Source organism: Epargyreus clarus, unplaced genomic scaffold (assembly GCF_041222505.1).
Source record: "Epargyreus clarus isolate Ecla_fem2 unplaced genomic scaffold, WU_Ecla_fem_2.2 ptg000019l, whole genome shotgun sequence".
Lineage (NCBI taxonomy): Eukaryota > Metazoa > Arthropoda > Insecta > Lepidoptera > Hesperiidae > Epargyreus > Epargyreus clarus.
Window position 1 is genome coordinate 3,716,806 of NW_027332227.1, and position 24,214 is coordinate 3,741,019.

A 24,214-nucleotide genomic window follows, 5' to 3' on the forward strand; every position below is an offset into this window, starting at 1 on the left:
CATGCACAAATACCTGTGTCACAGAAAGGCTTGATCGAAGTTTCCTTTGGAATAAATCTACAATCACAACAGATTTTTAGGTGAGTGGTTAATAATGTGGTCGATTATAATTATAATTTTAAAGACCAGTTGTAACAAATAACTATTGACCCAAGCTTTGCAAGTGGTTAGCTTTAAGAGTATTTGTATAAACACTTAAACTCATTATTCTCAAGGAATGAAGATTTTGTCAAAATATACTCGGTATGTATGTAGAAAGACTTCTCACATCAGTGGTAACATATTGTTTACTCTTAACCAATTTTTTACTTTACCAACACCTGATGATGGTGATGTTGGTTTATATTGAATATCTTGGTCTTAATCTTGAGCTTTAAATAAAGCCTGGCATTCCACTCACTACTTACTATTGTTTTCAAGCATGCATATTTGGATACTAATTCATGATTACCTTAAACAGTGTTTACATGTCTATGGTTAAATGGAAATTATATGCATTTCAAGTTCTTTCCTTTGGTTTGAGCAGAACACTATATTTATGTTAATACTAACCTTTTAAACATATACAAGACCATACATAACTGATTAAGATCTAGGGACATTGTGTCAGTTATATATTTATATAACATAGTTCCTATTTGAAATGTCATAATAATGGACAAGGAACAATAACGACACTTAGTAATTTAGGATCATAGACATAACAAGCTATATCATTCTTTAGGATTTAATGGTTACTTAAAAGATAGTTCGATAATTGGAAATAATACAACTGTTAAGGTTGTTCATTGTATTATACAAGCAATAAATAAATAAAAAATCAAATTGCTTTACCATTAGATAAAAGATTAAAAATCAACACAAGGGTGAAATAAAAAGAAAAAAAAAATAAAAAAAAAATATATAACAATAATATTAAAAAATAAAAATTATAATAAATGCAAAGATATGTATATATAAATATAACAATTTTAATAATGTTTATCAAAATACTATCCCTCTTACAGATAGATATAATTACAGGTGGTAGTTGTCATATTATTTTTATTATCGGGACACAATCAGTTATGTAACATATGGTCATTATTCTCGGTATTTTTGTTATTTGATTTAAATAACAAATCCGATCAACTAATTAAAGTTAAATGCAGCGTTACTTGTGCTTAAAGATATTTTTTCAATAATTATCTTCAACACTGTGAAACCCTAATACGTGTAGGCAACTCCACAGTTATTTCATATAGAAACAGCATGGTGTTTAATACCCACATTTAACCGTAATATCAAGGCACATATTGGATTTATTGAATACCCAAAAAATGTTTTTATTTCCCTAATACATTCAATAATTTCAGAATGAATTTGCTATCACTAAATCAAGATTATACATTGCGAATTAACACTTTGAAGGTTTTTAAATAGATTTATTTACTAGGAAACCTACAAGAAGTATGACTTACATGTCATGACTAAGGTTATACTATTTAAATGGAAATATTCATTTTATTTCTAATAAAATAATTGTTGTTAAAGATTATCTCTGAACGGTTGGGGAGTTTGTGGTAGTACCAGACTGGTCCAGACAGTCCTAAAAAATAGTGTTAAAAAAAAAAAAAAAAAAAAAATTAATAAATAAATAAACCTTTCATTTTGGAAGGGTTGTTTTTTGGGTCTCATATGAATTTAAAAAAAAAAAAAAAAAAAAAAGATCTAACTCCATTTGTTTTTCGTCAACGCTTTACCCTGTATGTTACTCGCTTCCTCGAGGAGCGTTTCGTTTCTATACACGAATCTCAAGATTTTGTTGCTCTACAAGCAATGTTAGACGCAATAATGAAAACGTGATGCTGGTGCTTATAATATTTTGGCCTAAACAGTGTAAATAACTAGATCTATCTGTAGACTGGTTACAATATTCTTTTCATTTTGATATATATATATCTAGAATTATTTTTGTTCTTAAAATGCATATTTAGGTTTTCTATCCTCCATATCCCAAGTATGCTATTACTTGGGATAGTTACATCTGATGTATAAATATTTTTAGCGAGTTAAGTGTAAAATATTATATATTATTTAATGGAGATGAAGAAAAAATACTATTTACTTTTTTTGGTTATTGTAATTACTCATATAGTAAAAAGAAAAAAAAAAAAAACAATAATAATATATAAGTAATATATATATAAGTAATATATAAAAACAATAGATATCGTATATATTATGACGTTCACTTGGTGTAAGCCCGTGAATGCCATTATTACTACCGATTCGCCTACATCTGAGTCGAGACTTCTAAAAAGTATACATAAACATAATAATAACATTATTGTATATTAACCAAATTGCTTGGCGGAAGATATTGTATATTAAATTGCCACATGAATTTAAACCTTACTATAACTAGTGTTCAAACAATCTAGTATTACCATTATTTCATAGTAATCATAGTATTTGTCCAGCTCATCCTTAATAAAATTACCTAGATAGGCCTAGTAACACTTGAGAGTTACAAGAATAAGTTTATTTCCTTTATGTAATCTTATATTACAGTGACCTCCCAGACGACAGTTTCTAGATTTTATCAACCACGGAGGATGATGGCATTGATATATCATTTTTTACAATACATACCATTAGAGAGCACGCATTACCACGCTGCTACGCTGACGTCTAAACATATGAGTGTCAGTTAAGACCCTCTTAGAAGGATAGCTGAATGGATCAGATCTAAGTTCAATTTTGTAGTAGAGACGTTACATCAAACGTATACTTGATAACTGTAATTAATATTTAAATAGATATATTAAATTAGGAATTTTAAAAATAATAGGATTTAAATGTTTTTGTATTTTGTTTAATAGGCTCGTTATTTTACAAATCTCTAAACATCTACATGTCAACATTATCATTGAAGAGACTATGCAGTGAAGTACAATTAGAAATTAAACGAACTTACCTAAGTGAAGTTCCAATTTCAATTGTACGAACTGCATAGTCTCGAAATGATATTATAACCCACCCACCCATACTTATATACGATAAGTATTACCCATAATATCATCTATGTTGTAAAATAATCGAGCTAATGAACTTACATCTTGACCCCAGGATCTCTAAACTTAATGACATTTACCGGTAGGGGGCGCTATAAGTAGGTTGGATATTGTTTTAAATTATTTGAATTCGAGGTTTTTAGCTCTGAATATACGTGACACAAGGCTGACGACTGGCGGTGTACTACATGTCAACATTATCATTTCGAGACTATGCAGTTCGTACAATTGAAATTGGAACTTCACTTAGGTAAGTTCGTTTAATTTCTAATTATTACGTACTGGTTCAGCTCAAAAAAACTATAATATCAGTTTGTTGTGTAACATCAGGGATCTTCTCAATCCCATCGGAGTAACGTCGTTTCACGAGGTCGCCCGTCTGTAATAAAATCAGTTGCAATAAACCGTACAGTATATTTTATTACTGCCCCAAGTTACTAAATCAAACGAAGGCAATAGTTCCATACTAAAGATAAATAGTTATCTTATTTATTTAATGTATTTAACTATACAAAACCTGTATTTGTATACACGAAAGTACGATAAACTTAATTAACGTTAGTAAACTGTGCACAAAAGTTGTCTAACACTGAGTTGCAACCAACCATAGTATGCAATAAGTATGTATTTTATACTTTTTGCAACTAAAATATGATATACGGTAAAAATATAAGGATAAATAAGGATAGTTCACGGTAAATTTAACAACCATTTTAGTTATTATAATTCGTAAGCATCCAAAGCAAGTTCGATATGAAGACTAAAAAATTGCATACCGCTATACAGTGTACCCTAATTTTTCAAAGTCGGTAAAAATTGAGTTCAACCTATAAACACACTTAACGACTTAAAGTCACATTTTGCCAATGACCCTCGTAATCGCAGGATATACTCATTGACGGTGTCCTGTGCAATTTTCTAGAACACATTTTTAACTAACCTATACTCATTACTCATGTTACTGTATTAAACATGTAATTTAGTAACACTTAACATGCAAAGATAATCTTGGTAATAAATATTCATTGCGAGAAGTCGTTACAGTTATTATTGCACTTATACGCCGTCTTCAGTAATGTATTTCTTTTTCTACTTCCGAATCGTTTTGCGTTTCTAATAACATGAATAATTTGTTAAGTGCGAGTCGCACATGTACCAGGCTTCAGTGCCACTTTTTTAATTCTAGTATTTCTTACACAACGTGTATTAAAGTACATATATTGTGAAAAAATAGTGTCCGAAAACCGAAAAACGCCTGAAATATCGCATTGGCTATTCTAGCGGCCATAGTAATACCCAAGCACTATGTAAAAACTCAAGTATGTTATATAGAGTTTCAAGAGATAGAGCCCTATGACGGACGTCAAACACACATCCGGACCAAGTAGAGTTTCAATAATAGGGTCCCATTTTTGACTACGGAACCTTAATCAAATATTACTAAAAATTTTCAAATGTTAAACCTAAAAACGTTCGGTTAAATTGACTTCAGTATCAGTATCTGGCATCAAAAATAGCCGCAGAAGTGTAACTTCGCATTAGTTTCACAGTTTGCTGGCCTCAAACAACATTGTAGCGTACAGGATACACTTGTTGAGAGCGTCCTCTATCACTCAATTGGTGTGGGGGACGAGAGTATTTTTGAGCGTCTGGCTAATGACGGCAAATTGCCCCCCCGGCGACCAGAATAGCACCAGAAATAGCCACGTCGTGTGTGGCTAGGGTTGGTAAATTCGAATGTCGATATTTATGTCGAATGCTTGAAGATATCGATAGTATCGAAAATTTTAAACTTTTGAAAAAGTTTTTAGAATTTGGTAGGTAAATAAATTAAAATACAAGAAATATTTTTTTTATAAAAAGCCCTTTAATTTCACATAAGTTTAATTCCACTAAAAAAGAAGTTTTGACTCTTCTAAGCTTCCCGAAGCATATTATTCCACAATTGACAAAAGTCGATTAAAAAACAAAATCTTCTTTACAAAAAAAAAATAAGTAATCACGGGTCCTTTTACAAACATTTATTTAAATGTACATTGTACAATATGTATGTACTTCATATTTTTCGACAACGATTTATATCGATTTGCGGGTCGATATTATCGTAAATTTGACATATCGTTGTAATACTGTGTCTCCATGAATGTGGGTTGATTGCACTGAATAAGTAATAACTTTATAATTGTCGATTATTGTATCAATCAGTACAAGTGTTTCGTAGTTGTTTTAATCTACCTGTACCGATTTAATTCGTAATAATAGATCAATTTTCCATTTAACTAGATATTGCGCTGTCAATCGTCATTATGCTCTATTAAAGGGTTTATTAATAAACTATTCTATAATCTGATAGTGTTTCGTTGCTACAAATAGATTCGAGATTTAATCTTTTAGAATTATTAGTTTTTATAATATAACTGCGATGGCTTTCAGTGACGTGTGTGACGTGAGTGTGATTTTAACGTGAAATTATGTTGTCTATTCAAATAAAATCTGTTATCGAATGGAATAATTGAAGAATCAGTAGTATCTTTGAAATCAGAAGCAATGAGTTAGCGGAACGTCAAAAGGTTAATTATATCTTGTTATTAAAAAGCCATTTTGTGTGCCAAAATAAAATCAAGTCATCTTTATGTAGTATTGATACAAATGACACTGATTTCCGCGATCCGCGACATCACACAAAGGAAGTCGGATTTGCGGGTTCACTGAGTCGGAAACCGTACCGTAATGTCCAATGCTGTCCGTTACATGCCCATTGTGTCCGATGACAAAACATACCGATTTGTACACAACCGCTCTTTGTGCCTCTCATACAGATCTGTTATGAAACGTAACACAATTGTGTAATCAAATTGGCTGTCCTATATTGGTATGCCATACCAGTCCAGAACAGATTAGTGAATACACAGATGATTACCCAATCAAGTTTATTATTACATATTTTTACGTTTGATGGTGGTAGAAACCGTTGTGGTTTGGCTTCTGAGGTACCACCGCGACACATATTGCTGCCAAACAGCAATGTTAAGCATTGCTGTGTTTCGGTTACATAGTCATCCGAGGCATTCCAACTTAATCTTCAAAGGTAGCTATGCATCTGTGGCAGACCGCACGTAAGACTTAATTAGTCTTATCTGAGGTTGATTACAGATGTCCATGAGCGGCAATATACAAAAAAGTTACGTGAGCTTGTTTTTACAACCTTTTTATACAAATATATTTTTAAATTATATGTAGGTCAGCGGAGGTCCGATTTTAATTACTCGCTGTTGCTATGCGGATCGTTTTTCCATTAATTGGCAATTCCATTAGTGATACGAAAATAATTACAAGCGCTTCATCATGATCGGATTGAGTTAAAAATCCATGTAGGCACTACACTTATTGAAGAGTTGTCTTTTATACTTTTAAACTTAGCATTTTTCAACTTTGCTTTTTTTGACAGGAACGTGAACATGTAGAATTATCTATCTCCTGAAGGATTGACACAAGGCTCTTCAAGAAAGGTGCAAAAAGAGCTCTTCTTCAAAGCCGATAATGCATTGACGACTTTTCTGGCGTTGCAATGTCCATATGCCAATGTCCAACGGTGACTATGATCCCGTCTGCCTTATATTTTCAAAACTCTTTTGTAACCCTCAGATATCCTAACAGATCCTAAAGCAAAACATAAGCTAGAGATATACTTCTTAATATTCGTTGCACATTCTTCAAAAGTACTATACCTGCACTAGAGAAACTCAAACAAAGCCCACAGCCGATCGTAATGCCGACAAGATTAATAACACGAGTCTTGCTCCAAAACATGACAAATGGCTCCACTCAACGTCTCTATAAATATATTAAATTTTGCGCTCCACCACATTGTAATAATAGCAAAATATATTAAGCGCGTTGTTGGTAATACGTAGGAACCTATTATTTATTAGTTTAACGGTGGGGATATAATTATATTTTAGTGATCTAACTCTAATCTTGTTATATCCTCAAGTTCATTATACTTAAAGATCATGAACCCAGTCAAGTCTCACTGGTGGGCAGGGTCTCATAATCGTCAATCCATTATTATCCCTCTGCCGAGCAAATCTCTTCTCAGAATGACAAGGATTGGGAATTAGTACACCATGCTAGTCAATTGAAGATTGATAGACTTTACGTATCTTGGAAAACTTTTTAAAGATCTCGCATTAGTGTAGGGTACCTCACGATGATTCTTTATCGTTAAAGCATTTGGTTATAAATTTCTAATAAACAATTTTGAAAAATTCTTGTCTTTGTTCCTTGTCTAGAATTTGAACCCCATTACCCCGGAGGGAGCAACCGAATGTATCAGGCTTTCCCTGCTAGCCTTGAAATACGTTCTTCAAATAAATAAGTAATAGAAGACTAAGGGAACGTACGAACTATAAGATAACGAATAGGACACATAATGAATATGAAAGCAAGCCTCAGTAATCATCAATCTTACTCGCCCTGTGTGTGGTGTTGACAATGCCTGATTCACAACAATGACAGCAACACATCAGACTGATATATGAACGCAACAGTTTATCCGAAAATAACAGAATTTCTTGGAAAAAGATGACTTGATTTATGGTAAAACTATGACGGTATTTGATTTTACGATTAAATAGCAATTAAAACAACAAATCAATGCTGTGTGATTTGTTGTTTAAATTGCTATTTAATTTCAATAATCAAAGTATTTTGTTATTTGTTACAACACGCTGTATACCTAAATATATCTAGGATGGATAGTTTTATATAAAAATATAAGTAATTCTTGGTGGTTATAACAGATAACACAGTACCTCGTTAATGAAAACCTTAATTATTTTACAAATAATAATAATGCACGTAGAATTCCTATTCTACGTGTACGTGTAAATCTACCTAGATTTCTGAATCAGAACTAAAACCGACTATTATACCATCGAAACATGAGTGCTAGAAAGGAGAGTACCGTATTCATCATAAACCCATTGGAAATATTTGTAAAAACTTACGAAAATAATCTTATTCTATAAAACGTCGTTAATGGACTAATATGAAACGAAAACTCATTGTAGGGTCTCAAACGGACCCACAGCGAACTAAAGCTGAGTGATAAATTACAGCTTCCCTCGTTCCTTTCAGCGGATCCAGATGGAAAGCTGTTATTGGTTCTTGACTCAGCACATTACTTTTGTATTTTCGGAGGAAACATTGCTTGGATTTTACTTTACATTTAATACGTATTTTCATCCGCATGCAAGATTTTCGTATTGAAATATTGCCTAAAAGTTACCCTACATGGACACAAATTTAAACAAATTTTATACAATAGGTACAATTGTATTGTCTATTCCTAATACAGTATTTATATTCTACTATTTATTTAACGTACATTTTTTCATTATCCTAATAAACAGACTAATTATATCACATCTGTTTTGTCTACGTTTAGCCGCCAGAGGGATCTGAATATTTACGTCTTGCATGACATTTCCTGTCTGTACTCATGACCGGATTCAAAAGTTTTTGAGACTTAACTAATGCTTCCGGCTAGCAGATGTACAGATAAACGTACGACATAAACAATTTTATTTAAATGCTCTTATAAATTAATTTGCATTTATCCTTCCGCGAGAAATAATATTGTTTTAGTTTTTTGTCGCTAGAATTTATTCACAACAGTAGAATGACGGGCAAATGAGTTAATAATGTAAAAGTGGTGCCAAGAGCTTGTTACTAAGCCACAGTAACAAACTGTCTGTTATCACGCCAAATTTAAATGTACGTGTGAATTGTTAACACACACTCCGCAATATAAATGTAGAACATGTCCAAATAAAAACCTTTATACTCGTAAAAATCTCGTGTTATATCAATAATAATGATTATTTATTTAGTTAAAACGTGACTTAAATCTTAGTTTTCTAATATAAATAAAAATAAACGTAAGAAAATTCACGTGACTTCAAACAATGTAATAGCATTTTGGAAAGTCTGCGAATAAATAGCACACGAGAATTAACCCACTAGCATACTATAGAGAAACGTCTATATGAAAACAGTTATAGCAACGGATTAGGTGCCCACAATTCTACCTCGTGCACAGCTTTGAATCACTAATCGGCCTACATCTGCAATACAGCTATTAAAGCCCACTCGTTTTACTAATAACCACATCTGTCATATCTCCAAAGCTATAAATATATTTGTTGCAAAGACAATACGTAATTACGCTCCTAAAGCTTATAACGTTGCCAGAAAAGTTGAGAGACGAAACTGACTGACAAAGTCAATATCACTGTCCCAGAGGAGTCTGACTCAATTCTACGGAATTTTAAAACACTTGGCGAATGTCATAACGCGACGACCGACTCATGGACTTTTAAAATTTCAGTTTGTGACGTCACTATTTCACCTACAGCTTCAGAAGTACTACAGACGACTGCTACTTAATATTTTATTTCCATGACTATTGTTATTATAGTTGTTGTTATAGTTATTGTTATATAAAATAATTTAAATAAAGACCGATTAGGTTTTTATGTCAATGGTGATCCCAGTTATAAAATGAGAATAACAATGAAATATCTATTTTTATTAATTACACATTTCATTAATCTAACTTTATATTGTAACTATGTTATGTAATATATACAAAACATACAAACCTTTTTTAACTGTTACAATAATACTTATTTCGTCTAATCTACTTATCCTAGTGGTAATAGCGCTCACACTCATTTTAAATGATGTTGTCGTTAAAATGTTATGAGGGGATGTTTTAAAACGTGCTCTTTAAAAGTCATTAGAAAATACTTTCAACCACATGGCATAGTATCATATCTCAGTAGATAAAAAAGTCACAAAACCATTGGTATTTTATAATTGAAACTGGAAATAGTTTTACGACTTAATTTATCGTTTTCTTGTCTATGGTTAGTTATTGGTGCCTAATATTATATATAGAGGAAATATTTTTAAATTTTTTGCTTATTTTCGTAATCGATAACCTCTGAAAGTACTGAACCAATTACAATTCGGTTACCATTAGAAATATTTATTTATATTTTAATTTGCATCCCTTATAATACAGAGGATACCACAACCACATCAAATGTCAACAACAACGCTGGAAGTAAATCTGCAAATTAATAAATGAAATAGAGCATATAAAATAAATTGGCCAGATGAGGTTTCTTATAACAAATTGATGCAATTTCGCCAAAACGTGACTGGCATCGTGCAGTGTATGTTACCAGTCACGTCCGGAACTTTCGAATGATTGATGACTTTGTTTATTTCATGTAATGACAATTTAATGTAACTTTTTATATATTAAATCCATCAAACTAGTATACTGGCTAGCTTATTGGATCTCGTAAACACCTGTTACGGAAATTCAACTATGATAAGTAGGTACTATTCAAAATTGATTAAAAATGTGTCAATTGACAACCTATGGCAACTTACTATGTATTACTTTTAAACAAAATATTACCACTATTTTACATTATAAAATTTTAAGCATCGATTAATTATTGGTTTCCACTACGATAGGAATAGAGCAGAGCAATTATTATTAATCTATAATCTATGGTTGTATGGTTTGTATCGGTTGCACGTACTATCAATGTATGAAAGTGTATAATTACGAATGCCATAAAACTACTCACCGTACTGTAGGTAATAACGTTACCAATAAAATAGCTGTAAATAAAAACGTATTCAATCAATGTCCCATTAAATCCAGGTGCTACGGCATATATCGATCGCTAGATTCACCAGATTTAAACAAAACTAGATTTAAAGAGCCTGAACAGGGGTATCTAAATATAATATGTCAGATTGTTAGTATAAACAAAACTGCTTAGGCCTGACACATCTCTAACAAACTCAAAAAATATGGGGATGTGGTCATTAGACAAAGTCAAGACACTATTTCTAGACTTAAACTAAGCATGCTACAAATCAGTCTTCACGCTTGGTGGATTTACATTAACCACGTTTTTTCAAGACTTCATACAAGTTCCCCTCTGAAACTCCCCGCTTTGATATTTATAATGGTTTAAATTTAATAAGATTAAAATGGGTTAAAAAATATTACAATTGATACCATTAAGAAGCTGAATAACGGACGGCACACCACAAGTACAAAGGGTAGCGACGTAAGAATTAGTTACGTTCTAACACAAGCCCAAGCTCAAAGAAATAAAATAAACCAATGGACAATAAATTCATTAATTCTGGTATACGTGTATTTAATTATACGATGACATAATCTCCTGTAATAGAGTGAATGGTACTATTTGCGTGAATTTTACGATTTCACCTGCCTTTGTTTTGACTTTAACGAGCTTTTGAGTTTTTTCATCTTCAACGATTCTGCGAAGTTTCGCTTCAATGCAAAGTTTACAGTTCACTACGGTAATTAAGCTCAGAACTTATTCTAGGTTTTGGAGTTAAAACATTTCATTTTCATGCGAATTTCACTATTTAATGGTGTTTCTATGAAAACATATAGATACTTCATCTTGCATTTAAACAATACATCGGTAGCCAATTTAAAACGTTTTATGATTCTGAAATGGAATCAATATTTTTTATAAATAAATTTTTCTGCAATTTTCAAAAATCCAATTGGGTCTCGCCATATTTAACTTGGAAATCCTTTAAAAATTCTAACTTCAATTACTGTTTACTATAGACTTTGTTAATTTGCATTTAGTAGATTCATTGATAGCAATAGATACATATCTATGAGGCACTATCATGGTACACAGTTAAAGTATAGCACGCGCAATGTGATTCATTTTGGTTTCGCATGTTCTTACTACCCCTAGAGGCATGACGCGTAGGCCTGATATTATCTATACTTAAATTTAATTAGTTTAAAAAACATTATAATTGTTGAATTCTCCAATTTCACCAAGCCCTAAATAACGTGTACTTATATTACCATACTCACCCTTCACTTTAAGGGTTGCTTGACTCACTATGTTCCGCTGTCAACGATAATCACATACATTAAGTGTGTTTGTCATAGACTTATGTTATATGCAGTATGCTTGTCACTTAGTATTTTATTATATATTTTACTTTCTTCAGTTTTTTTTTTAAATTAGTGAAACATAATCGGAATTATTTTTCATATGTATATATTTTTATTATGATGACACAATTGCTACGTATCGTATCGTAAGATAAAATCGCGAGCTATTTTTTTTATTAATTACCAATTTTATTACTTATTTCATTTGCATCCTTTTTATTTTAATAATTTTGTTCATTATATACAAGAACAAATTTGTCTTGCAGAGTACGTATCTAAATAAATATATAATTCGCACGTTTATAATTAGTCATTTGGAATTCAAAGTTTGTGCGTCGTTCGTGTCTAAGATTAGCTCTGTTAGCTCTGTCCCATTACCGAACAATGACTTGGACTACGATCTGTTGGAACCTACGTATGTTTTTCTTTCAAACATTATAAACAAAGAACGTCGTCAACCCATTACTCTTTGGCACGATCTACGGTTAGAAAGAGTTATACCACATTTCACCACCTTGATCTAATGCAGATTGGTAAACTGTACATAACTTAAACTTAACTTAAAAGCCTGTGTGTATACTTTTCTGTAGTAAGTAATCATTGATTTCCTTTACGCACATGATTTCTGATAATTAGCAAAGTTTTGAGTTTAGAAAATAGTCCACCACGCTAGTCTAATGCGGATTGGTAAACTCATAACAAAACACACATAGATAAGTATAGATATCTAACCGCCTTGTAATTGAAGGAAGCCATTAAATGGCTTAAACGGCTGACAATTCTATCAGCCATCACATAAAAACTATTTTTTTTAATATTCTTCAAACAGGAAAATAGATGACAGTGACAATTTCAATTGTCAAAACTGGTTACATTTTCTTGTTAGGAGTAAGTAATCTTTACCTACTAATCTGTTACTCTACATAACTTTTTTAAAGCCTGTATGTTTCCTTCGCCGTAGTAAGCAAGCATTAATTACTCATACGCACATGGCTTCTGAAAATTAGTAAAGTTTGAGAAACGAACCTCAAGTCCGCAAAGCGAGGCGAAAGAACATTTTAAACCTATAATAGGCCATCGCGGCTTAACACGCTGAACAAACACAAAACTATCATATGTAATGGACTGTCAATATTAAAGAACATCATAAATAACTCCACCACTCTGATGAACCATCAAGGCAAGTCAAACTATATTAGACTCTTAAACCGAGCCAAGAGTTCATGAGTGGTTAAAATTAAAATTAACATATTTCGCGCAGGTGAGCTTCTCAGCTCTGCGCACTTGTAACTCAATATTGTTTTTATTTCTGTTTTATTTAAGAAAGTCTTAACCACAATTCGAAATACAAGCTATACCCAACTTTTGCACTAATTAATATGAAAATTATATTAATACTCGTAGCGACGTTCTTGTAAAAAACATTCTTATATCTTTATTTCTTTACAAATGATATCATAGACATTTTTTTGTAAGATTTTGAATTAAAGTAACTTATAAATATGTTGTATTGCAATTATTCTCGATGGTAGGTTAACCTAATAATGCTTACGAAATATGTATTTTCTATGATTAAAAGATGCATGACTCATTGGGTATTTTTACTGTACTTAAATTTAGTAGGTAATAATCGTCATGGCGGAATAACTAAAATAGTTTTACCTAACAAGGTTTTTACTAATCCTTAAAATGGTTGGTACCTACTTGTGGTTTGCGGAAAAACGTTTATTTTTATGAGACTGAAGCAGCTAATAAACTTACAGTCCATCTGATGGTAAGTGATCACCACCGCTCACAGACATCTGTACCCAAGTTCATATAGGACAGAGATTTTACTGGAAGCCGATCACAGATATGTCATTCCCAACGACTGACGATCGACTGCTATGTCTCATGTATGTAAGAGTCAAAGTGTATTTCGTAAGCGAATCTTCTGTACTCTACGAAATCTTAATATTGTGGTCTGCGAAATCATTCCATAATTAACTTCCTGATCGATCTGTTTATTTATTACCGCGGCGATATTACCGCATTGCGTCCCGAAATAGCCTGTAATTTTAGCTTTATCCTATTAATAACTTACCCTGATACCTTACACGGTATAACTGTATGGAATAGCTACAACTTTCAAGACCTAATCTTTCATCTCGAGAGTTTAATTAAAACTCAATCATGTGAATCGTGTTAGTTTATGCACGCACACGTCTAATGTGGTTAACTCTATTACTCTAACATTAGAGCTACATTTTTTTACTTTCGTTAAATGAGAGATTAATGCATAATTAAGATAGTATAGGATAGGTAACGTTTCAATAATGTTTTCACATTTTAATAGATTAGTAATAAAAACATAAATACGTATTGATTTATTTTAATAAACAACAGATTATGTAAGTAAGATTTTAAATAATACACACTTTTACATATAGACAAGAATTATGTTTATTAAGGTAAAACTACTAAGAATGCTTACACCGTAAGGTTGATTTCGATCTACTATCAATACAAAGTTCAAAGGATTCTATCTCATCTCTCGTTCTTACACATTGCAAGAGTTGCAAGTATAACCTGAACCGTCTTACCATAGCGACAAATTCAATCTGCCGTTGTTATAAATTACAAATATTCTCAATATAACTTCAACCGTCGTACCAAGACGACAGATCTACTTTAATCTTCTCTTATAAGTTCCAAGAGTTGACACTACAACCTGAACTATCTGATCTACAGGACGACGTCGCCACCGGGCGAGCCGCTGGTACGCGCGCCGGTGGGGAAGCCGCGCTGCCCGCCCGCCATCTCGCGGCTGCGCGTGGAGAAGGTGGAGGGCGGGCTGGCCGTCGCCGGGGTGGTCGTCGCGGCCAACTGCCAGATTGTGCTGCCGATCTTCGGGTTCCTGTTTATGCTTGTTGGATGTGTGCTCACTGGTAAGTTTATGTTTGTTAACCATTGATGGTCATAACCAACTTGAAATAGAACATTGGAGACTAACTTAAAAGCCTCCTTGGATTAAATACAAAATGGTGCCTTCCAATAACCCAAACCTAACCTTCTATATACCTAACTTGAAGGCTATAATATGAGCATTGGAAAATTATTAATACTACACTACTTCAATACTACATATAACTTATACAATGGTAACATTTTGTTGTCATTAAAGAAACACTATTAGAAACAATATGTAGGTATGCTATACTTCTAATTCAAAATAGTAAATAATCCCTACTTTCGATGGAAAATAAGCAACAAGATGTGAATCCATTCGTGTTACCTTAATTATAATTCTTAACACGTAATTATACCTGAAAGTAACAATTTCTATAGTTAATGGAAATTACCCAGTTATTTCGTAAATTGTGACAAAAACGATGCAGATCTTACACAGCTGAAGAAAAATATATTTTTAGAATTGTTGGAAAAACACCAAAACTTTGAGACGTACGAATAGCGCATTAAGAAACTGAGTGTTTTTCTAAAAATATCAATTAAATATTAAAACGAAACTATTTCTTCCAAAAATATCTTTTAATTTTAATCAACATATTATACTCATTTTATGTTGGCCGAGCTCCATAATTTTTCAGCAACAGTATCAATTTTCTACGTTAAAACTTAACTTTAGGCATATGACCTTCTTTGTCAGACTAATAAAGATTAAATGAGATAGATTAAATAAAAAAGATAACAGTAACATTATGGTTTACCTAGTTAGTCATATTATATTATTTGGGAACTTACGCCAAATACGATGTACATTCGTATTATGTATAATATACAAATATACAAACAATTTAAACAAACATAAAGAAGTTACATTATAAACCTAAAGAGGTCCCATTATGAAAATATGTACCTTTTTGATTAAATTAAATAACTCAGTTAAAGTATATAACTTATCGAATAAAACAGTAAATATGCTTACTGAAACGTACCAACGTACCCTTCGTCATCATCTTACATACCTACCCTATGTCAAGGCTTGAAATGTAGAATGTGTTAACAGATAGACAATAGCAAATAATTTTTCTCTAAGGGAGAATGGAGTAAATATGATTAACGGATTGAAAGAAAATGAAGTCATTTATCTATTCATTCGTCAATAGGTAGCCGTTTAAAATAGCAAATAAATTCCACTAATTCACATGACCTAGTACAACATCGCCATTAATTATATCACAGAATCACTAAACAGTCTCGTATAAATAGCCAGCAACACAATACCGCTCAAGTTACGTACCGCAACCGAACACGCCACATCCGCAGTGACTTTGCGGTTGTCGGTTGCAGAGAACCGGGAGCCTGTGTATTCGTAAATGATGAAAGCAATGTTTATTTTGTATGTTATGTTTTGTATCACATATTATTATTTATTTCTTGATCCAATTTCCAACTTTTATTACTCCCTCGCAAAGTACAACACAAACGTCTAGAGTTCCAATAAATAAAAATGTACTCTGTGGTCCAGAGCATTATTTTTCTTTTATGCTAACTCATATTATCGTACCAGCCAGTGAATAGCCACTATATAGATAAATTGACACTTATTATAAAAATAACACATCATGATGCTATAGTCCTTACTCTGAGCATCATGAACATCGCCATTAGATAATGACAGATAACACAAAATCATTAATTAAAATGATAGTATAAATAAATAATTTGTAAATAAATATATTTCTAACTAATTTGTACAGTATCTGTTAATTATAAATATTGCACCACGTACCAATTAAAAAGATAGACAAAAGTAGCTTTAAATACAGCACGGCAATATATTTAAGCCCACATGTTCAGAATTTATACTTCAAAGTGGATCTGGACTGCGGTGATGGTAAAACGCATCAAGCGTGACGGCACCACAGTGGTCATTGACACCTCTCTCCCATAAAATAGCGTTTGCGCTGACGTATACCATATTTGAAGAGCTGTAACATATTGACGTGACCTGGTTCTAGCTTATTCCCAAGGATAGCAAGACTTGACCTATTTATATTGGATTACAAACGGCCATGGCATATCTATGGTTAAATATGTGTCTTTCCTACATAAATACAATCATAGTTGAACACCTAAGCCCCTAGAGTCCTAGGCTAAAGACACACATAATATAATACATACAAAATAAAACATATAATAGGCATAGGCAATAAAACATACATCAGTATAAATCAAACATCTAAACCGTATAACCCTTGAATACTTCAAGTTACTTCTTAATTTAAAAAAATATGTACCTAACTATTCTAAATTAAAAAAAAATGTAGTTCTAAATACGATTATTTTTGTTTCATTGCAGCGGCGTCGTATCGCGGTTGTGGCGAGAATGAAGAGCCGGATCATTACGCGGCGCGGATCGCCTTCACGGGCAACTCGCGGGTTTTGGGCCCCGTGTGCATCGTCGCCGGCGCGCTCATGACTATTGCCGGTAATAACATCATCATTAACTCATTACTGTCCCACTACTGGGCACGGATCTCCTCTCATAATGAGAAGGATTAGACCATAGTCCACCGCGCTGGCCAAGTGCGAATTGGTATATTTCGCATACCCAACTCACAGACTTCGAGAGGCCATGTTTCTTAACCACGAGGCTGTCACTGTTTTTTACGTTAACAACGAATACGACTTAAACTCCTATTCTTTTCAGACGTTACGATAAATAATTATTAAAGAATCTGAGCTTTTATGATTGGTTTTAAATACAAGTGAATTTTAGTATAGTTCGGTTGTATGCAGGTTAATAGTTCCTCGATCGCGCTCTGAAATATCGGTCATCTTGCCAAGTGGTCATAAAGATTAGCGATACCTATATCGCCAACCATTCTTAATATTAAGTTCTTCCATATCCAAAGACTTGTATTTATAAATACTTATAAACTTGGCGTTTTAGTTTCCATTAGCTAACTCTATAATTTACTAAATATATTTGCACGAAATATGCAAATGCCAGTCGTGAATATTTAAAAGGAATTACCAAGAAATTTGTTCAGAAATCCACTCTTTACATAATTAAAGCAACCGATGTGTTTTAAAGCTTCGAAATAGTCAGAAATCCATTTTACCGGAAAGGTCAAATCGTATCTTAAGATTCTTAAGTAAATATCTAAGAAAAGGTCATCTTTGTATAGGATTCACCAAATAAGAGAGTATTAAGTATATTGTAAAGATACAAAATCAATATCAATGTAGATTCTTTACACAATTCTTTTTGAACTATCTTTCTGTCTAATAATAAATACATATTTAAAGTAACTACGATGCATAAAACTTTATGCTATTACTAGCTGACCCGGCAAACGTTGTGTTTCCATATAAAAAAAATGTTACGGGTGAACAACCCTTAGGGGTATGAAAAATAGATAGTAGCCGATTTTCAGACCTATTGAATATGCATATATGCATAATTTCGTGAAAATCGGTAAAGCCGTTTCGGAGGAGTACGGTAACTAACATTGTGACACGAGAATTTTTATATATAAGATGATGCTCACGTTCTTAGGCCCATTTCCTATCCAGTTTAAATATATTATTTTATATTTCAGGTATCGTGTTGTGTATATTAATGCGTGCAGCTCAGCGCCGACAGCGCAGACTAGCTTTCCACTGCCCCATACATGGAGACTTTTACCCATTAAGCCCTCAAAATAGCAGAAAGTATTCTCGTAAGTATTAATTTCTTATAGTTCTCTTTTACACTATGTTTAGAAGTTAAGCATTAGCAAACGAGCGTAGTGCACCTGACACTATGAAAGATGGTAGAGCTGTTATGGTTATGGTTCTCGGGGAGGTACCACCGTCTCGACCATATTTAACGTAAATCAGTTCTGCCTTCCTGTGGAAGGGTGTGTATGCCGGCTGTCGAGTTTGGCCATTAACCTGCTACCCCTGAGAACTGAATTGGAGCGTATCATACCTATAAGTATCTCTGATTTCATCCTTAACATTAAATCACAGTAGCACTTACCACTTTTGTTTTAAGGCAGAAATAGGTTTGGCCGCGGTATTTTCTGGAACTGCGAAAGATTTCACTTCCACGTTCAATGTTTGTTTAAAACTAGGTTACTTACGTAATAGCAGTTAATACGCGGTGTACCTATTGGTTTTGTAGAGTCTAGACTATTATACAACAATCCTTTTAATTTACTTTGCGAGCTTGAAGGCCTTAACTCAAGGCCATCCACGGTCAAGCCTTAAAATACATGAAAGTATTTTTACCACACTTTTTTTCTTGGTAAATTATAACAGCATAATAACGACATGAATTTCAATTATCCGGCATTGCCATACCTTGGTAGATGAAACTTAAAGTAATTGCCCATTTTCTATAAATTAACATTTTACCGTTGTAAATATATTAATGAATCTACCATATTATATATATTATATTTACTACCATCCATGGACATCTGCATCTGCATATATTATGAAGTTTTCTCGTGCAGTGTTGCCTTCAGTAACAATCAAACTACCTAAACACCTATTTCTGCCGATTAATGGTACTATTAAGCGCTGCTGTGTTCCAGTTTGAAAGGTGAGGTAAAGGGCCTCACTTAAACGAGGTGTTCCAACTTAGTCCTCAGGGTTAGTAACGCATCCGTGTCCAACCTTAGGTAAGCACTCAATCATATCTAGAGTTGATTACGTTGGCAGCAATAGCCTCTTTCTATAAGGTGGACTGCATGCGTTTGCAACTACGAAGTTTAAGACTCTACTCCCATCATATTTTTTCGTTCGCAGGCAGCCCCAGCGGCCTCTGGCGTCGTTTCCGCAGCTGGCTGGGCATGGTGGAAGAGAACGAGACGCCGCGCTGCCCGCGCTCCGCGGAGCCCGCCTCGCCCGCGCGCGCGGACCCGCCCTGCCCGCCGCCGCTGCCCTTCTTAGTGCCCAGCGATTCTGTTGTGTGAGTTTCTTGTCGTCGTACTCCAGCGCGTCTACATGACCCGGCAGCTGATACGTACCATCAAGAAGCGCAAGATCGTATACCTCGGCCATGTCCTTAGACATGATAGGTACAATCTGCTGCAACTCATCATGATGGGCAAGGTGGAAGGGAAGAGGCGCGCTGGGCGCCGGAAAAAGTCGTGGCTCAGAAACATAAGGGAGTGGACAGGCATCACCTCTGTCGAGCAATTGTTTTGCCTGGTCATGGATAGAGGGAAGTTCAAGGAAATAACGGCCAACCTTCAGTAGTGAAGAGGCACATGAACAAGAAGAAGAGTTTCTTGTGACTTTTTTATCTTCACCCGTACTTCAGAGGGCTATATGACGTACTACCAGACACGGGTTTCTTCCAAAAATTAGAAAGGTTTAGGCTATAATGCACTATGCTGCTCAATTGTGGATTGGTAGACTTCATATATTATTTTATAGAAGTTGATTTATTTTTTAAAGAGCTCTAAGGATTTTCCGTTAAATATTTCTGAAATTTCAAAAATTTGAACCTGAGTCTGGTATTCCATTGATAAATAAGTGTACTATGATTCAATATTAACACCTAGAGCATTTGAATTTATTTTTATTTGAACCGAAAAATATATATAAACCTTGTCTAATCTAAAAACTATTTTGTTACAGTGGCATGGCATCAGTATTAGGCGCTCCGTTAAGTCCGGAGCAGACGTTCGGGTCCATCAAGTCTTTAGCGATATCGAGGGAAGTGGCCAGCTTCCCGCTGTCTCGCTCACCGACACCACCGCCATTGAGGTAGGTATACTCGTATTATTAATAGAACCTTTTGATTTAAATAAATACCATTTAAATTAAATTTACACTTACAACATCCTATGACGTTATTTTAAAGATGGCGTAAAGCAAAAGGACCTAATGGATAAAAATTTTTTTAATGTTTTCCTTTCCATCTGTCCGATGCTCAGAACAATAGTTATTGTACTGAGGTCCGATGTATGAATGTTGCTCTATTACTGACAGACTACTGACATAACATATATGATTGTTTTAGGTACATTGTCTAAATGAATATGTTCAAAACCAGAAGTCACTAGCGCGATTACTGTTCCTGCAATTTCCACCTGCTTTAAATACAACACCTAATACAACATTATAACTATTAATAACTACATTTCAGCTGTCCGCCATTCAAAGAGGAGTCAAAGACCATGGGCGATTGTATCCCGAACGCCGTGCCACACACGGACTTCGACTGTGGCTCGCCAACCGGCAACTATCGAATAGTGGAGTGCAAAATAACAACCATGGACGAGTTGTGTAGTGCTCCTAACGCCACTGTTCATAAAACAGAACGTCACAGGCCACCCTCAGTGGCCATCGCCATACCCGACGAAGGCAAAGGCTAACCCTCATGTTATATTTAGATAAATAAACAATATGTTCAAACAAATTTACGTGAATGCCCTGTTTGAATTGAAGTGTTTGGTGCCAGAATGTGACAAATGTGTTGTTGAATATTTTATAACGAATATTAGTGTTTTGGTTTTACTTCTTCTACATAATAAATGGTCGTGTAGTTCGGTCGTGAACGATCGGTCAGTAATCAATATTTCAAGACATTTATCATGTGAAAGAAGATTTCCAGTGACGAAAACTAACTATAAAACGATAATCGTCCCAGCGCGGCAGCGCAAGTGCATTCCATCGTTTTGTGCGGAATGATGTAATTATGTGCGTACAATTTCTATTTGTTGTTCATCGAAACGATTGAGAAATATAATTATTTTTTATAAACATTGGTTTCGTGATGTGAAGCTCTTATTAAGATTTAATATCTGCTCAACAATCACACGTCTTCCGCTAGCGCTCACCAAATTTGAACACCTGAAAATTTTGCAATATAAATAACATCACAATAAAATATATTTTATGTAACACCACAGTATATCACAACAAAGAAGCTGCATTTGCATTTACATCTATTTTTAATAAGTCACTACTTTTAAATGGAATGTTACATTTTAATAAGTCTCCACACAAACTAGTTCTATTCTACAGTTCTACTCCACACTATTTATTGAATTAAGTATACCTATAACTTCTATTTCGCATTACCTATAATATGCGAAAAAACATGCGTATTCGTTTGATAGTTAACTTCATTATGCATACCGATACCGACGATTACTATTTACTTTTGCTTATACGACACAAAATAATCATAACTTCATTTTATTCTTGTCATTTCATATTCGCTTGTTTCAGTCTTGCAATGCTCATTTTGTTGGCATCTAGTCCATAGAATATTATTTTGTTATTTAACAAAATATTATAATATATTATACGTTAGACTCAATTACATATTTACATTTTTGGCTCAGTAGATTAACTGCTCCTAATTTATTAAATATTTGTAGTAGGTCTATGTAATGTCAAGCATTAATTTGTATGTAACAATATACGTAGCTAACTCTATCTTAACTATACTTATTTATAATGATAGGTATCATACAAACGTATATCCTAGGTGTAGTTCCGAATTGTGATATTTTGTTTATATATTTATACATACACCTTTATATGGTCCTCAATATTAGGTTGGTTTGATTAACTATCTTGTATAATGTATGTATATCCTATCATTGTATTGTTTTGGTAAACGAGCCAAAAAATGTTGCCAAAATACTCACGTCCATGCGTAGAACCTATCCATGAATTGCTTTGTTTCATAATGCAATCAGTAATTGTGCTCACAAAAGACAATTTGTAGGAAGCAAGACTAAGAGCGTAGGGGAAATTTGTAGTTCACACGTATGTAGACTATTGATAGGTCGTATTTTAACGATTAAGTTTGTGATGACGGCATTTATTGGCCAAGTTATTGGAAATTATAAGGAATGTAATTTTTTATAATCCATAGTTAAGTGCCACGCCTAAGTAATCTATTATATTGTATACTTAATTAAGCTTATTTAATATTGTTATAGATGTAAGGACAATGAAATACAATTTTGGGTTAAAAAGCTGTGTTGTTTTTATTTTATTGACTATTTTACCCCGTAACTTTTTCAAGGTATATAGGCATAAATATATAAGACAAAAACGTCCGTTCATGACTTCTAAGAATTACCACCTAATTAGTGTTACAAATAGATAGAGTCTTAACCTGTGTTTCTCAAAGTGGGCGAAAATGCCTTCCCGTGGGCTATAGACACCTCTAGGGGTCGGTGAAGAATCTAAAGAAATTTGGAGGGCGTAAATGCTGTTTAGGAGCGATAGTTGATTTGTATTTTACGAAATAGACTAAATGTAGAGTTTGGTGATTTGCGAGAGCCCCTTTTTCTAGGCAGAAAAGGAACAGAATACCGTCCACTTTATATTTTAGAGCCGGATTTTGTTACAGAAATTCCTTTTTTCGCTGACTTTCCGTGCATTCAGAGCTAGTCTTGATAGGAATTTAAACACAAAAATATTTAGTTTTCAATGCGTTATGTTTTCAACACATTTCGTAAAAACAATAGGTTTGGTAATAATGACTATAAGTACTTAAAATATTGACGACCTTTCCAATTGACCTAGAGAACTCAGGGAATGAATAAGTATAACAACTTTATCAACTACTATTAATGGTCGTAAAGCACGCAACTTGTTTCTATTTTTATCATAAACAACAAAATATTACCAAAACTAACATATAAGTACTTAAAGTATGGAATTAAATAAGATTGATGCTTTATTTACTAGACTAAAAGACATTTGTAATTTCTAATAACATAGACACTTATTATGAAGAATCCAATAATTACGATCGGACGACCATATTCGATACGCAAAGGATTATGGGTTCGATTCCCAGTCAAACATCTAAATTATTTATTCATTTATTTATCATCATTTATCTTCTTAATCACTCATTTATCTTCTTAATCTAATAATATTATTTATTTATGCACTTTTCTTCTATGCGTCCATGGGTCCAGTGACTTAAAGAACCCTTGTATAGTGTGGCTTCGCTATTATGATTGTAGAACCCGATGGTAGAACCTATTTTGGTTCGACCCAGAACCCAGGGGCACCACCGCCACATCTATTTCTTAGGTAGAAATAGATGTGGCGGTGGTGCCCCTGTTAATACTAGTATTAAACGCTGCTGTGTTCTGGATTGAAGGATGTGTTAAGGGAGATGTAAGGACTTTTA

The 24,214-nt window shown here is 33.5% G+C and overlaps 1 protein-coding gene across 3 annotated transcripts in view; it reads left to right on the plus strand.

Annotated features, from left to right (window-relative positions):
* LOC140750121 (uncharacterized) overlaps window positions 1-23,041 on the plus strand; it is a 121,135-nt gene extending 98,094 nt beyond the window's left edge. For all 3 annotated transcript variants that reach the window (XM_073083497.1, XM_073083499.1, XM_073083498.1), the window contains exons 2-7: window positions 14,833-15,029; window positions 17,405-17,533; window positions 18,651-18,770; window positions 19,846-20,008; window positions 20,683-20,811; window positions 21,194-23,041. In XM_073083497.1, the coding sequence (XP_072939598.1) occupies window positions 14,833-15,029; window positions 17,405-17,533; window positions 18,651-18,770; window positions 19,846-20,008; window positions 20,683-20,811; window positions 21,194-21,422 (967 nt within the window). In that variant the 3' untranslated portion in view covers window positions 21,423-23,041. The remainder of the gene's footprint in view (window positions 1-14,832; window positions 15,030-17,404; window positions 17,534-18,650; window positions 18,771-19,845; window positions 20,009-20,682; window positions 20,812-21,193) is intronic.
* Window positions 23,042-24,214: the final 1,173 nt, after the last annotated feature.